This window comes from Danio aesculapii, chromosome 9 (assembly GCF_903798145.1).
Source record: "Danio aesculapii chromosome 9, fDanAes4.1, whole genome shotgun sequence".
Lineage (NCBI taxonomy): Eukaryota > Metazoa > Chordata > Actinopteri > Cypriniformes > Danionidae > Danio > Danio aesculapii.
The window spans coordinates 14,976,373-14,992,554 of NC_079443.1; the positions used below are offsets into that span (position 1 = coordinate 14,976,373).

The 16,182-nt window shown below is 40.3% G+C and overlaps 1 protein-coding gene across 7 annotated transcripts in view; it reads left to right on the plus strand.

Moving 5' to 3' along the window:
• dgkh (diacylglycerol kinase, eta) overlaps positions 1 to 16,182 on the plus strand; it is a 176,409-nt gene that overhangs the window by 92,298 nt on the left and 67,929 nt on the right. For all 7 annotated transcript variants that reach the window (XM_056464992.1, XM_056464995.1, XM_056464991.1 and 4 more), the window contains 3 exons: positions 70 to 195; positions 283 to 385; positions 14,736 to 14,898. In XM_056464992.1, the coding sequence (XP_056320967.1) occupies positions 70 to 195; positions 283 to 385; positions 14,736 to 14,898 (392 nt within the window). The remainder of the gene's footprint in view (positions 1 to 69; positions 196 to 282; positions 386 to 14,735; positions 14,899 to 16,182) is intronic.

The following is a 16,182-nucleotide window of genomic DNA, read 5'->3' on the forward strand; positions in this document are numbered from 1 at the left end:
AGTGAGCTAATGCACAACCTTTTATATAGATTTAGTGGAATATATTTACACTCAATTGTATTCCTATAGATTGCAATGCCACACCAATGGCTGGAAGGCAACCTGCCGGTCAGTGCAAAGTGTGCTGTTTGCGACAAAACATGTGGCAGCGTGCTGCGCTTGCAGGACTGGCGTTGTTTGTGGTGCAAGGCCATGGTAAGAACTAGATGTCCCAGAATCCCTTTCGATAGCTGCAGTTCAGAGTGCTTGTGAACTCTAAAAAGCCTGTCTGTGCTTGGACAGGTGCACACGGCATGCATGGATCTCTACCCCCGCAAATGTCCCCTTGGCCAGTGCAAAGTGTCTATCATCCCCCCCACTGCCCTCAACAGCATCGACTCAGACGGTAAGAGTTCACAAGAGTGGGTTCAAAAGGGAATGTTCTAGTCAGTGTTATAAATATTGATAAATATATGTTCATTTATATTAAATACTAATAATAGTAATAGATAATAACATCAGCATTATTGAATACTATTAAATATTAGAGTATTATCATTATTACTATTAATAATATATATATATATATATATATATATATATATATATATATATATATATATATATATATATATATATATATATATATATATATATATATAAATATATATTTAAATAGATTTTCCCTCACTGGAAATAAATGATTGAATATCATTAACCTACTGTATATAATTAGCATAAGCATATAATAATCATAATATAGAGGATGAAAAAATGCTATTGAAAAAAACATGTTAGAATGAAAACCGATTTTCATACAAACAATTGATGTAAACTTCACACTCAAGTTAACCGATAAAATCGATGTATCCAACACAATCTCACGGCAATTTGTAACTTTTTGATTTAGTGAATCATACAATTTCGTACGACTGAACTAGTACGAATTAGCCACTAAACTGACAAAACGTAAAATACTTACGTTTTCTCGTGAGATCAAGCTGATGTATCGGCTTGCCCTAAAAAAAAAAGTAAACAAATATATTTATAGCTCCCCTGAGATATTACAATTATACATTTTTTTATGCAATTTCTGTTTAATGGAGAGAAGATTTTTTTCAACACATTTATAAACATAATAGTTTTAATAACTATTAAATTTATTTTATCTTTGTCATGATGACAGTAACTTAACTAGGTTAATTAGGTTAACTAGGCAGGTTAGGGTAATTAGGTAAAATTTATTTATAAAATAACATTATTATTATTTAATATTGTATTGCATTCATACTAATAACAATAATAATAATAATAAGTGTTATTATTATTGTTATTATTATTATTATTATTATTATATCATTATTATTATTATATCATCATTATTATTATTATTATTATTATTATTATATAATCATCTAAAAATATAACATAACTAATATTGATTACATTATTATTATTTAATATTGTATGACTTAATTTATTCATTTATTTTATTATAATCTACATTAGTAATAATACTAATAATAATAGGCGGTTCATTCTGCTGTGGCGACCCCAGATTAACAAAGAGACTAAGCCGAAAATGAATGAATGAATGAATGAATGAATAATAATATTAATAATAATAATAATATTAATAATTGCTAATACTAATAATATAAATAATATTGATTAATATTGAAATACAGTATTGCTTATTCATTTATTTTATTATCATTATCAATATTAATAATAATAATGGACCCTTTTTACAAGCCTGTTATGAAGCCTTTAACGATCATAAGCATCGTAAATCCTTAAAAGTTTTTAATATTTAGATTTTTAGAAAAACATATGAACATTTATATGTATTTACATATCTATTATGTCATCTACAAAATGAATTACCGCTTGTGTGAGGCATTTTTAATGCAGCCTCTATGGGCAGGACAGTAAATTTGATGTTATTCTTCTCTGTCTGCTGTTATCAGTCTTTTTCTGAAAGTCTTTATAACATCATCGTAAAGTTTTTCTTTTATTATTTGAGCAAATAAGATTGTTAATTTTTTTTGTTGTTGTTGTATTCTCCCCGTCACTGCGCTGTAAGTTTACCCAACTAAGACTACTTCCGCTACCCGGAAATGTGAAAAGGGTCCATAATAATGATAAGTAAATAAGTAAATAATAGTAATTATTACTGTTGCTGTTGTTGTCATTGCTATTGCCATTGTTCTTTTTTTATAAAACTAATTATTATTAGTAGTATATTTTAATAGTTTTTAATGTAAAATAAACTGTTCAAACAATCAATCAATAAACCAAAAGCTGTTAAACAGGATCTGGACAGGACCTTCTTATTTATTTTACACAACATTTATACTATTAGAGAGCATTCAGAGTCTTAGTACAGACTCTTAGTTTCATAGTACATGAAATATGTACATTTTGAAAGGTCAAGGTCGCCAAGAAGGATGATTGCCTGATTGTGTGCTTGTGCATGATCTCACTCAGGATATGATGGAAGATTATTTATGGTGTGTATGCGCATGTGGTGCTCAGGTGGAGAGCTGCTGTAGATAAAGCTCATTAGCTTTGCTAATTCCCAGTCTTCATGAAGAGCAATATCTTTTTCATTACACCTCTGCGACCTCTTCTGATCTGATCACACATATAGGATGTGTTTTCTCCTCTCCTGAGAAGCACTCTGTGTTCAGGTTCCTTTATTTTCCTTTCCCATTGCGTTTCAGGCGGTGTGGAAATTCACTCTCGCTCAGAGCATCTTGTCCCATCACATGTAAACATAACAGCCTCTGGTGGAGCGTGTGTTTGGAAAATTCAAGACAAGAGCAAACAAAAGCTTTCTCCCATATACCCGGCTCTCTCTTTCTCCATCTTTTTCTGCGTTATTAACCTGCGGCTGAGGATTCATACCTTGCCTGTTTGCTCAGTCAGCCTGTGTCAGAGCATATGCCAGAGATTTCCAGGAAATTGCCATTATTGACAGCTGTATGAATGCTATTTAGAGCCGCTTCTTTTTGTTGAAATATCAGACGAGAGTATATTATTTTGACTGTTACACAGCCTCGTCTTGGAACTATTGGGCCCTATCATACACCTGGCGCAATAAGGAGCAAAACATGTTAGGTGTGATTTGTTGCTATTTTCAGACCAGCGCAACTGTAATTTTCACATTTTGTGCCACGTTGTTTAAAAAGCAAATCCATTTGCGCCACTTTGTGGACTCATGGGTGTGCTGGTCTGAAAAGGAGGTGTTTTAAGACACATTGTTGGCGCATTGCTATTTTGAGGAACTAAAATAGACCTCGCCATTGAAGCTGGTCTAAAGCTCGTCTAAAGTCCAGTGCAGAGCGCATTAGTTATGCACCTATGCAGGTTTAAATGCTTACATATTACTTAATACACACAGGATGTACAGAAATACACAAATATCTTAACATATGAAAAATATAATGGATTAAAATGTTGCAAAAATAACTGCCTCGATGCCCTTCTCAGGGGTGCTTTTTTTCAGTTTGTTAATGACAATTTCCATTTGTATGTTATTATTAGCAGTATTATTTATTATATGCATATTTATATTTGTTTTAATAAAACAAGTTTGTTAAGTACCTTGTTAAGTGCCTAGTTAAGTAGATTTGTTCACCTGTCGGGTTTTGGAGACGCATCACCAAATGGGGCATAGGATTAGGACGTGTGTTTGGATATAACTCATAACTTGACTAACTAACAAAATTGAATTTGTAGGCTAATGGATGTCTTTAGTGGAGTGCGTACAACACTGTTTCCTTATCCACGATAAGGAATAAGCACAAATAAGCACAACCCTGTTAGACCATGCACCAGAGCGCAAATCATATTTTTTTCATCCTTAAAATAGCAAAAGTGGATTCGGACAGGTCCTTGCTTTTGCCCCAATCACTTTAAACTTTGCGCTTAGATCATTAATATAGAGCTCTTAATGTTTGTGGTTGCCAGTTGTTAATCGACCAATCAGAGATTCTGCTTAAAATAATATATATGTATTTACTTTTTTCTAATTTTGCCGCTTTGGCAACTATGCACAAACTCTTTGTCTACACTACAAAAGCACCACTAGTGAGCTAATGAGGTTTCCATTTGACACATTCTGCTTAAAATATACGAGTCACAGAGCATTCATTTGCTATATTGTTAGTGATTGTGGTTTGCTGAATAATGCAATCTAAGTGTGGTAATAAAATCTTTTTCCTTTTTTTTTAAATAGACAAGAATTATTGTCATTTGGAATTACAAAAAATAGTCAGATTTTATTCAACCAAATATTTGACTTTAAAAAAACTAAATATGATGAAAAATACAGTATATTACAAATGTCTTTATTGTTTATTTTTTGTTTTCCTATTTGAAACTGGTTATTGGCTGATATATAATAGTTTTTTACAGTTTAGTTGTTGTTTTGTTTAGCTTTTTGCATCTCCACACTTCTAATGGTTAATCTTGTATATTTCATAAGTTTTGTTCGCCGTCCTATGTTTAATACTGTACATTATATGTAGCGATGTCCAAATTCTCTTGCAAATGGGTGATTTTAGTTTCACAGCTGTCATGGATTGGTCAGGCTCTCACGACCCCCACTCACGAAGATCACCATCACCTGACTTCTAATGAGCACACAGCTGCATCACATTCACGAGCACCAGATAAAAGCACAGCACTCCAGTCGCTCATTGTCCGGGCGCGTCTCGACGAAAGCGGACAACTGAGCGACCACTCAGCGTAGTCATCCTCAGCTAAAACAAACGATTTACTTACCTGTTCTCTTTGTATTCCTCCTAGTCTTCCTGGTCCTCCCGAATCGTCCTGTCTTCCAGTCCTTCCAAGTCTGTGTCATCCTCTGTCAGCTGTATCTGGTGTGTGCTGTCCATCCTCGTGTATTCCTGTTACCCAGCCACGGAGGAAAAGACCCCAACATCATTCCTGATCCTCCTGGCTATCCTTCATGTGCTCCTTGTTGTCATTTAATAAACACCCTAACGTTTCCTTACCTCTGTCTCCTGTCCGCTTCATAACAGAAGCCCGGACCCATAACGACGACAACATGAGCACCCCCGATCACCTTCAAGAGCTGGTGGACCAGTTGAAGCGGATTCTACAGCCACCAGCTCCACTTTCCAACGCACCACCAGCACCGAGCACTTCCGCCTCCACAGTTTCTTCTTCGGCCCTTCCTTCCAGTCCCATGGCCCGACCAGCGCCCTACTCAGGCGGAGCGGGGGAGTGCAATGGTTTTCTGTTACAATGTTCCCTCATATTCGAAATGCAACCTTCTCTATATCCCACAGATAAGTCGAAGATCGCCTACATCGTATCTCTACTCTCTGGACCTGCACTTAAATGGGCTGAGACGATCTGGAACCAAGCCGGGCCGGTCATGAATTCCATCACTACCTTCACGGAGTATTTCAAAGAGGTGTTTGGACGTTCTGATGGGGAAGTAGCCGCTGGAGAGCAGCTGTATCATCTAAAGCAAGGTACTCTATCTACACAGGAATATGCTCTCCGGTTTCGCACTCTAGCAGCTGCAAGTGGATGGAATGAGAGATCGTTGTTGACCACGTACCGGCTCGGCTTGGAACCCACTCTCCGAATCCAACTGGCCACATTAGATGATACAATGGGTCTGGAGAGATTCATCCAACATTCTCTCCGATGTTCCGATCGTCTCCGTTCCTATCAACAGGACACCATCACCCCCCTCGTCTGCACTCCTCCAATCGCCTGAGTCAACAGCCTCTCCAGAACCAGAACCCATGATAATAGAGTCTGGAAGACTGACATCAGCGGAACGACAGAGGAGGCTGACCCGGGGTCTGTGTCTATACTGCGGTGTCAGTGGACACACCCGTATGGAGTGTCCCCTTCGTCCCATTCGGACTTCAGTGAGTGTATTCAGTACGAATATTGAACAATGTAAACCACTTACTACCACCGTACAAATAACTACTGCCTCTATTTCTCTCCTTGTCACAGCCCTCATCGACTCCGGGTCAGCAGGGAACTTCATCTCCCAATCCCTCTGTCGTCAACTCCACCTCCGTACTGAGGCGTCCTCGCATATATACCAGATACAACCGATAACCCAGTGCACTCGATCTTCGACCCGTATCCATCGACAATGCGAAGACATCCTTCTTCAAGTGGGGTTGTTACATCAAGAGAGGATTCAATTTCTGGTTCTGGAGGGTGCAAATATGGACATCATTCTAGGGCGCCCGTGGCTGGTGAAGCACGATCCCATCATCTCTTGGGGCACAGGAGAGATAAAGAAATGGGGATCTGGATGTACACCTGCCTGTTTTCCAAATCTCCCTCTTCAAGGTCGGAACCCCATTTCTTTGTTTGCAACATCGGTCGAGAGCCCTCCTGAGAAGCAGTCTATCCACATTCCTAAGGAGTACAGCTCCTTTCATGATGTCTTCTGCCCCAAGAGAGCTTCCCAGCTACCGCCGCATCGGCCATGGGACTGCGCGATCGACCTAGTTCCAGATGCCCAGTTGCCAAGAGGTAGGATCTACCCGCTCTCGCTTCCAGAGAATCAGGCAATGGAAGATTACATAAGGGAGGCTCTGAGTCAGGGGTACATACGTCACTCAAAATCACCAGCCGCCTCAAGCTTCTTCTTTGTGGCCAAGAAGGACGGAGGGCTGCGTCCATGCATCGACTACAGGGTCCTAAATAACGGTACAGTAAAATACCGATATCCCCTTCCTCTGGTACCAGCCGCTTTGGAACAGCTCCGAGAAGCTAAAGTCTTCACTAAATTGGACCTCCGCAGCGCGTATAATCTGATAAGAATACGTGAGGGGGACCAATGGAAGACAGCATTCGTGACCCCTACTGGCCACTATGAATATGAGGTCATGCCTTACGGTCTGGTCAACGCCCCCTCCGTATTCCAAAACTTCATTCATGAAGTCCTCCGGGAGTTTCTTCACCACTGTGTAATAGTGTACATAGATGACATCCTCATTTACTCCCGGAGTGAGGCCGAACATCGCCAACACGTTGCGGAGGTCCTACACACATTGAGAGAACATCACCTCTACCTCAAAGCGGAGAAATGCTCATTCCACCAGAAGTCGATTCATTTCTTGGGATACATCATTGACCAAACCGGTATACGTATGGATGGGAAGAAAATTGAGGCTGTTCTATCCTGGTCAGAACCCACTTCCATTAAGGAGCTCCAGAGGTTTCTTGGGTTTGCTAACTTTTATAGACGGTTTATCAAGGACTACAGCAGGATTACATCACCCTCTCACTAATCTCCTCAAGGGTAAACCCAAAGGACTGGAGTGGACCAAAGAAGCAGCCGCAGCCTTCCGCCTTCTTAAGAAGGAGTTCACAAGGGCCCCACTCCTGACTCATCCTGACCCAAATCTTCCTTTCGTGGTGGAAGTGGACGCATCCACCACCGGCGTCGGGGCAGTATTATCTCAACATCATGATACACCGCCCCGACTGCATCCCTGTGCCTATTTCTCTCGGAAGTTGAGCCCGGCGGAGCAGAATTACAGCATAGGAGACAGGGAGCTTCTAGCAATCAAGCTAGCCTTGGAGGAGTGGCGTCACTGGTTGGAGGGAGCCAAACATCCGTTCCAGGTGATCACAGATCACAAAAACCTCCAATACATCCAAGAGGCCAAGAGACTATGTCCACGTCAAGCCAGATGGTCACTTTTCTTCTCACGTTTTGATTTCTCCATTTCCTATCGTCCAGGACCCAAGAATCTAAGAGCAGACGCTCTCTCTCGTTTACACGAGCATCACGATCATGAAGAACTCCCAACGAAGATTCTTCCCGAACACATCTCCATTTGTCCGATCACCTGGAACGCTCCTCCAGTCGTTGCCACTCCGGAAGCCCCTGCTCCGCCGGGATGCCCTCCTCATCGGCAGTTCATACCACCTGAACACCGGGTAGATCTGATCCACTCCTTACATACCTCGCTAGGCACTGGACATCCAGGGATCAACAATACTCTCTCGCTAGTATCCCAACGATTCTGGTGGCCAAACATGGCAAGGGATGTGAGGCAATATGTTCAGGGCTGTAAGGACTGTGCCCAATCCAAGAGCCCACGTCATCTACCCGCTGGAAAGCTCCATCCCTTGCCGATTCCGAACCGTCCCTGGTCACACCTAGGAGTGGACTTTATCACTGACCTCCCTTCGTCAGAAGGTAATACCTGTATTCTAGTCATAGTAGATAGATTCTCAAAGTTTGTCAAACTAATCCCTCTGAAAGGTCTTCCCACAGCCTTTGAAACTGCCGACAATATCTTTAATCAAGTCTTCAGGTCATTTGGTATTCCAGAAGATATTGTGTCGGACAGAGGTCCACAGTTCATCTCACGTCTATGGAAAGCCTTCTTCAAGCTCCTAGGTGTGGCCGTCAGCCTCTCTTCTGGATATCATCCCCAAACCAACGGGCAGACAGAGAGGAAGATTCAGGAGGTGGGACGGTTCCTGAGGACCTTCTGCAGTGGTCACCAGAACTCCTGGAGCCAGTATTTGGGCTGGGCAGAATATGCCCAAAATTCACTGCGGCAAACCCTCCACCGGACTCACGCCATTCCAGTGCGTCCTGGGCTTCCAACCACCGCTCTTTCCCTGGGATGGCGAACCATCTGATGTCCCCGCAGTGGATCACTGGTTCCGGGAGAGCGAGAGAGTCTGGGACGAGGCTCATCAACATCTGCAGAGGGCAGTCCGTCGAAGCAAGGTAACCGCCGATAGGAGAAGGTCTGAAGAACCCAGATACACACCCGGACAAAAGGTGTGGCTATCCACCCGGGACATACGCATGCGACTGCCCTCTCGCAAGTTAAGTCCCCGATTTGTTGGTCCCTTCACCATCGTGGAACAGGTTAACCCCGTCACCTACAAACTACAATTACCCTCTCACTACCGTATTCACCCTACATTCCACGTATCACTCCTGAAACCCTATCACGATCCTGTTCTTCCCTCCACAGAGCCTGACCACGAAGAGGAACCCCCTCCTCCACTGCTCCTAGAAGAAGGAGCCGTCTACGCAGTGAAGGAGATCTTGCGTTCCCGACGTCGTGGTGGCCAGTTGGAGTACCTGGTGGACTGGGAAGGGTACGGCCCCGAAGAAAGGACATGGGTTCCCAGAGCTGATATTCTCGATCCTAGTCTCATGGTGGAGTTTCATGAGAGCCACCCTGAGTTCCCAGCGCCTAGAGGCAGAGGGAGACCACCACGGCGTCGGAGGTGTCGGCCCTCAGGAGCGGGGCCCTGGGGGGGGGGGTACTGTCATGGATTGGTCAGGCTCTCACGACCCCCACTCACGAAGATCACCATCACCTGACTTCTAATGAGCACACAGCTGCATCACATTCACGAGCACCAGATAAAAGCACAGCACTCCAGTCGCTCATTGTCCGGGCGCGTCTCGACGAAAGCGGACAACTGAGCGACCACTCAGCGTAGTCATCCTCAGCTAAAACAAACGATTTACTTACCTGTTCTCTTTGTATTCCTCCTAGTCTTCCTGGTCCTCCCGAATCGTCCTGTCTTCCAGTCCTTCCAAGTCTGTGTCATCCTCTGTCAGCTGTATCTGGTGTGTGCTGTCCATCCTCGTGTATTCCTGTTACCCAGCCACGGAGGAAAAGACCCCAACATCATTCCTGATCCTCCTGGCTATCCTTCATGTGCTCCTTGTTGTCATTTAATAAACACCCTAACGTTTCCTTACCTCTGTCTCCTGTCCGCTCCATAACAACAGCGATTAATTTTAGATCCTACTTGACTGCAGCATCCAACCTAATCAGACAGCAAATCACGTGCACTCCAAAGCAGACACTCCCATTTATATCTTTATTGCTATACTGAAGGTCATTGGCACTCATATTGCACCAAATCACATTGAAGGTTGAATTTCAAATGAATGGTGAGTTATTATGCATTTAAATATTTTACAACCAGTTTTCTTCTGCGTTTATAAAAGTATAATACCATTGCTGATATATGAAGAGTTCAGATGCAAAAACCTCTGAGTGCCATCTGGATTTTCCTTCTACAATGAGCATTTTTCTCAGCCTCTTATGTTTATGTTGAATTATTAAATGTTTAAAGCGATTAAATTAACCTATTCTTTGCCATAAAAGTGAAATTAATACATCAAGACATAGAAAAAGGTTCAAAATTTCAGATGGCACTTCGAGGTTTTGTAATGCTTTAAAGAAACTCTCCGCTTTTTTTGGAAATTGGTTAATTTTACATCCACCCTATAGTTAAACAGTTGAGTTTTACCATTTTTATATTAATTCAGATGATCCTGGCAGGAGCACTTTTAGCTTAGCTAGCATAGATCATTGATTCAGATAAGGCCATTAGCATCTTGCTCAAAAGTTTCGATAATTTTCCTAGTTAAAGCTTGACTCTTCTGTAGTTACATTGTGTACTTCTAAGACAGATGGAAAATTAAAAGCTGCTATTTTCTAAGTCTATATGGCCTATTGGAGTGCTCCTTTAATAAGCATTGTAATTTTAAAGTGTAACAATAATGATAAAACAAAGAAACCTCTTTTTTAACCAATGAAATCTCAAAAGCTCAAACTTTTTAAAGTTGCAGAAAACGTGCAATAGGCTACCATAAATAGCACAAATTCTACACAGTTTTGCAATCTTAAAGGGTTCCACAGACTATTAAAATAAAATGGTCTATTGTTGCACAAACATGAGCATCTTAGTGACTTTTCCACATGCACCATTATCTATTGTAGATAAACCATTAATGACGATATTACCGTTTACAAACTACAGAGGCACCACCAGTATTTTGGAGCCAAAGTAGCGCGATACTACTATAGTACCGGTAAACCGTGCAACCCTAATCTGGCATAAAAATAATTTTGACCCATACATACAATTTTTTACTTTAGCAATAAATATACCCATCTGACTTACAAATGGTTTTGTGGTCCAGGGTCGCACATGTTCAGCGCATTAAATGATTAAATGATGACAGATCTTTCCATTTTGAGTGAACTATTAAACTATTTAAGCTCCTTAAGCAGTAAAGAAAGCATTAGAATTTGAAGGCAAAGTAGGAGAGACCCTCACGTGTAAGGAATCCCCCATCTCAGTGCTTGATGGCAAGAAAAGCTGCATCTTAATTTGCTCAGGGCTGCTTTTGGCACGTGCCTGAGCATCGTGACTCAGTCTGCCTCCGAGAGAGAAAGAGAGCGAGGGAAAGAGGAGCTAGGGCTTCTGTTAGACCTAAAGGGGGTCTACTGACAGACGTCCACCCACGAATCAGACGCGTGCTCGGAGCCACATGGAGAGCACAAAACCTATGCTTCAGGGCAACTGTCAGTTTTGCTAACACTCATGCGTGTTTAGATCATGTACGCAAACACAGATAAATGCAGGTAGACAGAGATAAGTGCGTTGTTCAGATGTAAACAATTCCACCCACACGTTCACACCAGAGAACATGAAATCAAAATGGTGCATATGGAGAATCTCATAAACACAGCGGGTTGTTGCTTACAGCCACTGGCATCTTCAGAGACTCTGCACGCGCTGTATGTTTGCACGTGATCGAGCACGTTTGCTGACAGCTACTCCCTCACCCTGGCTATAATGAAGACAGAGAAACCGGATTATTTACACGCTATAGTACGCATCATTTCTAGTGAAAACATACTAGGCTGATGGTTTGCTTTTCCTTTTTCTCTCTGTGATGAAGAAAAATCAAGAAAACTGTTCCTAAGCAACATGGGGTCAACAGAAATCCCAGTGCTTTTTTTATCATCCAAATTCTGCCATTTTGTTTCTGTCATTTAATTAAGTACAGCATTATCAACAATCACCAGGGAGTGATGTAAGGGATAAGGAGATATAACTGATAAAAGCTTATGAAATTTCCAACTCAAGCAAACAGCTCTCCTCACACAAAGACAGATTAACAATTAGTCCTGTTTAGTTGTTAGCATATTGCTAAATTAGTAATGCAATTCTAATGTTTACTGCTATGTTGCACTGATATCTATTTGGAAACTTGAAACACGTGCTAATTTACCCTAAAAACTAATTGTAAATTGGTAAGTGGTCATTTAGTTTAGATATATTAAAATTTTTTATGCTGTTCAGGGTATTGTCAGGGGATTAAAAAGTAAACATTTTTTAACACACAGGTGCCTTTCACTATTTTATCTACAGTTGAAGTCAAAATTATTAGCCCCACTTTGATATTTTTTTTCTTTTTTAAATATTTCCCAAATGATGTTTAACAGTGTATGGTAATTTTCCTTATGTAATACCTGTGTAATATCATAAAATCCACATGAATTGCCTGGGTTCACTTCGATCACAATATATAAGCCTCGAAAATTTATAAAAGAACGCATATTATGCAGAGAAGTGAAGTTTCACAAACTAATTTCGAGAGGAGCATGTGATAGGATTGACTACAGCTGATCCCTATTACTAATCACTAACCAAGCGGATCATTCCAAATTTAATATAAATATCCAGCCTAAACATTTCTCATATTCGTTTTGGAAACCCCCCCATCCATTCCTTCTCCCTCCTCCTCAATTCTAAATTCGGGCGGCACAGTGGCTCAGTGGCTAGCACTCTTGCCTCACAGCAAGGGGGTCGTTGGTCCAAACGCTAGCTGTGCTAGTCGACACTCACTGTGCGGAGTTTGCATGTTCTTCGCGTGGGTTTACCCCAGGTACTCCGGTTTCCTCCCACAGTCAAAAACATGCAACAAACGTTAAAGGGCACCTAGGTTAGCCCTTTTTTCAGATTTAATATAAGTCTTTTGTGTCTCCAGGAAGTGTGTGTAAAGTTTCAGCTCAAAACACCCATCAGATTTTTTATTATACCTTTTATTAAATTCCTATTTATACATTTTTACACTGGGTGGCGGTTTTGGTGTACTGCTTCTTTAAGGCTAGTCCTCCCTGCCCACTGTTTCTACTTGCCTTTCTGCGTGCCTTAATCTCCTCCCTCGGCAGCGTCAGACAACAGACAGACTTAAAGGAAGCAGATCTCACGTAGCGTTTGTGAGAAATACTACAGTAAGAACTTTACCAATTAGTATTTATTGTGCAGTTGCATGGCAGGGTCACACAAAGTTCACGCGCGCACACACACACCGCAGTAGACACACACAGACACACAGACTGAGCGCCCGTTTAGCTTTGCACTCTTTTTGCATGCAAATGTAACAGGATACAGGTTAATCTCCACTGCTGTATGGATATCTGTTATATTAATGTACAAAATAAACCTGATTTAACGTCCACAAACCGGGATTGAAGCGTCTTCCTTTATAATTGTTCTGACACGTGGCTGTGCTGATAAAGCTAAGCTAAATCGCTATAATTCATTACACACATGCACTGTTTTAAAACATTTTAAACATGTGAAACTCACTCTTGATCACATTTGATGATGATTGATGATCCTAACGAACTGAACACACCTTTTATTCCCGGTTGCTTTTTGCACGTCTGGTCTTGTTTATATGTTTATACACTTGACTACCGGGACATGTTAATACGTGCAGCTGTCAATCAATTCGGTGGGCGGGGGGACCGCACTCCTACGTAAAGTTGCGGTCGATCTGAAAACCGCTCCAATTGGTCCACCGTTTTTTATGTTGCTAAATTGAAAAAAAAGGACTGGGTGTGTTTATTTCACCCCAATATGACGGTCTATACACCATACATGCACATATGTCTGTCCAAACAGCTTGAAAAGTAGATTTTTCACCATAGGTGCCCTTTAAAGTCACAAGCACCTACTACGTAGGCAGTCTATTGGCGGTCTATTCTTGGGAAGTTATCGAGAACTACCTGATCTTGTATCCCTCCTAATGCTTATTGACCAGACGGGAGCCTTGGGCTCATATATCTCAGAGTTCAGGGTTCTCTCCCGGTACAGCATGGCAAACCTGCTAAAATAGCCAAGCATTATCTAAGTGTGAACTCTTGAAATAATATTTAGTGATATTAGATGATAAGCTAAGTGCATTTACAGGTTATACTTTCAATTTAAATTCACAATATGTTTGAAAAAGCCCATTCTAATGCATGTTTGGTGTAAATTTGTGTTGCAATGTCTGTAGCATATGGGGCACTATTATACACCTGGCACAATAAGGCGCAAGACATGTTTGCTGTGATTTGTTGCTGTTTTCAGACCAGTGCAACCCTAATTTTTCCCATTTGCACCACATTGTTTAAATAGTAAATCCATTTGCGCCGCTTTGTGGATTCATGGGTGTGCCAGTCTAGAAAGGAGGTGTGTTAAGGCGCATTGTTGGCGCGTTGCTATTTTGAGGAACTGAAATAGACTGCGCAATTGACCAACTAAAAGCAGGTCTAAAGTCCAGCGCAGAGCGCAGTGCGCCTTAAACACTTACATGTTGCTTAATAAACACAGGATGTACAGAAATACACAAATATCTTTACAAATGAAAAATAATTAAAGGATTAAAATATTACAAAAATTACTGTGCTTACATGCGGTTAAGACTCTGCGCCTAGATCTTTAAAATAGAGCCTATCGTGTTTTGAATGCTTTCCAAAGCTTTCTTTCTGCCAACACTAGTTAATAAACTAAATCTATAACCATCATTTTGCTCTCTTCATCCACCATCTTGATTCTTGCAATGCATTCTGGGATTATCTTTTTATTAAAGCTATAATTATTTTAAAATATTTTTTTAACAGGTTTCTGGAAGGCCACGTGCCCTCCATCATGTGCAAGTCCACTCCTCGTGTTTGTCAACTCAAAAAGTGGAGACAACCAAGGGGTAAAATTCCTGCGTCGCTTCAAACAGCTGCTCAATCCTGCTCAGGTCTTTGACCTGGTCAATGGTGGACCTCATTTAGGGTAAGTCCAGGATGTCAGAGGTCACGGAGTATGAACTAAATCAAATTGGGGGGGTTGACGTGATTTATTATAACAAAATTAACTAAATTATTTCAAAGGTATAATGCAAAGGGTTTCCTCTAGTCCCATAACAGTTAGCCTTACATCTTTCTCTATTTTAATTGCCTTTTAGGTCATTTTTATGATCCTCCAGTGGGAAAAATCTATATTTAACCCTTGTGTGTTGTTAAGGATATTTTCATCCACTCTAGGAAGATTGATATAGATATATATATATATATCTATATATATATATATATATATATATATATATATATATATATATATATATATATATATATGTATATATATATATATATATATATATATATATATATATATATATATATGTATATATAATTTTCTTTTTTCTTTTTTTGTGATCAACGTTTTATTGTCTTTAGATTAACAAAATAAAAGACATTCAAACAAACAAACAGGGGAGGGGACACTCTGGGGTGATTTTGAGTCTTAACTTGGCCACAACTTTCTCTGTGTTTTAGCAAATGGAGTGAGTTTTGGTAACAAATCTTATTTTTGAAATGCTTAGGAAATTTTAAAAAATGTAACAGTACACTCTGGGCAAATGTACTACATTTTCATTATGTTTGTAGCTGTTTTTGCCCCATTCACTTCAAAGCATATAATCACCCATTCTTGGGTGTTGCTGCTTTTTCCTGATGGGAAGAGGTACTGTTGATCATCAGCTGCAGTGCAAAGAATGTTTAGTTTCTACCTTCTATATCCTCCTAGGGCTTGAGTGTCCTCATACATGTACGTGGACAGCACATTTTAGCTCTTAAGTGGCTATTTAAAATACTTTGAATGTTTTATATTTGTTTATATGTTTTATACATGCAGTGTCATCTTGCTACTGTTTTGCAGCAAATAAAATGTCCCAAACACTATTTTTAACTGTCCAAAATGGGAAAAAAAAAATTCAAAGCAAGTTAAAAACAATGTCTATGTTAAATATGCATAAAAAAAATTCAGGAAAAAGTGTTTTATGTAAATTTGGACCACGAGTCCACATAATGGACATAATTTTTCTCTAAAAATACATCGTATCAAAAGATGAAGCCCAAATAGCAAAGAGAAATAAAAATGCATGTAAAAAACACCTTGGGCCTTAAGAGGATATGGAGTAGTGTGTTTGTGTGTTAGAGACCTCTGCACACTTATCTTGATGTGTCTGAGAAAATCTAAATAAGCAGCTCAGCTCTCAGAACATAATAAACATAGAAA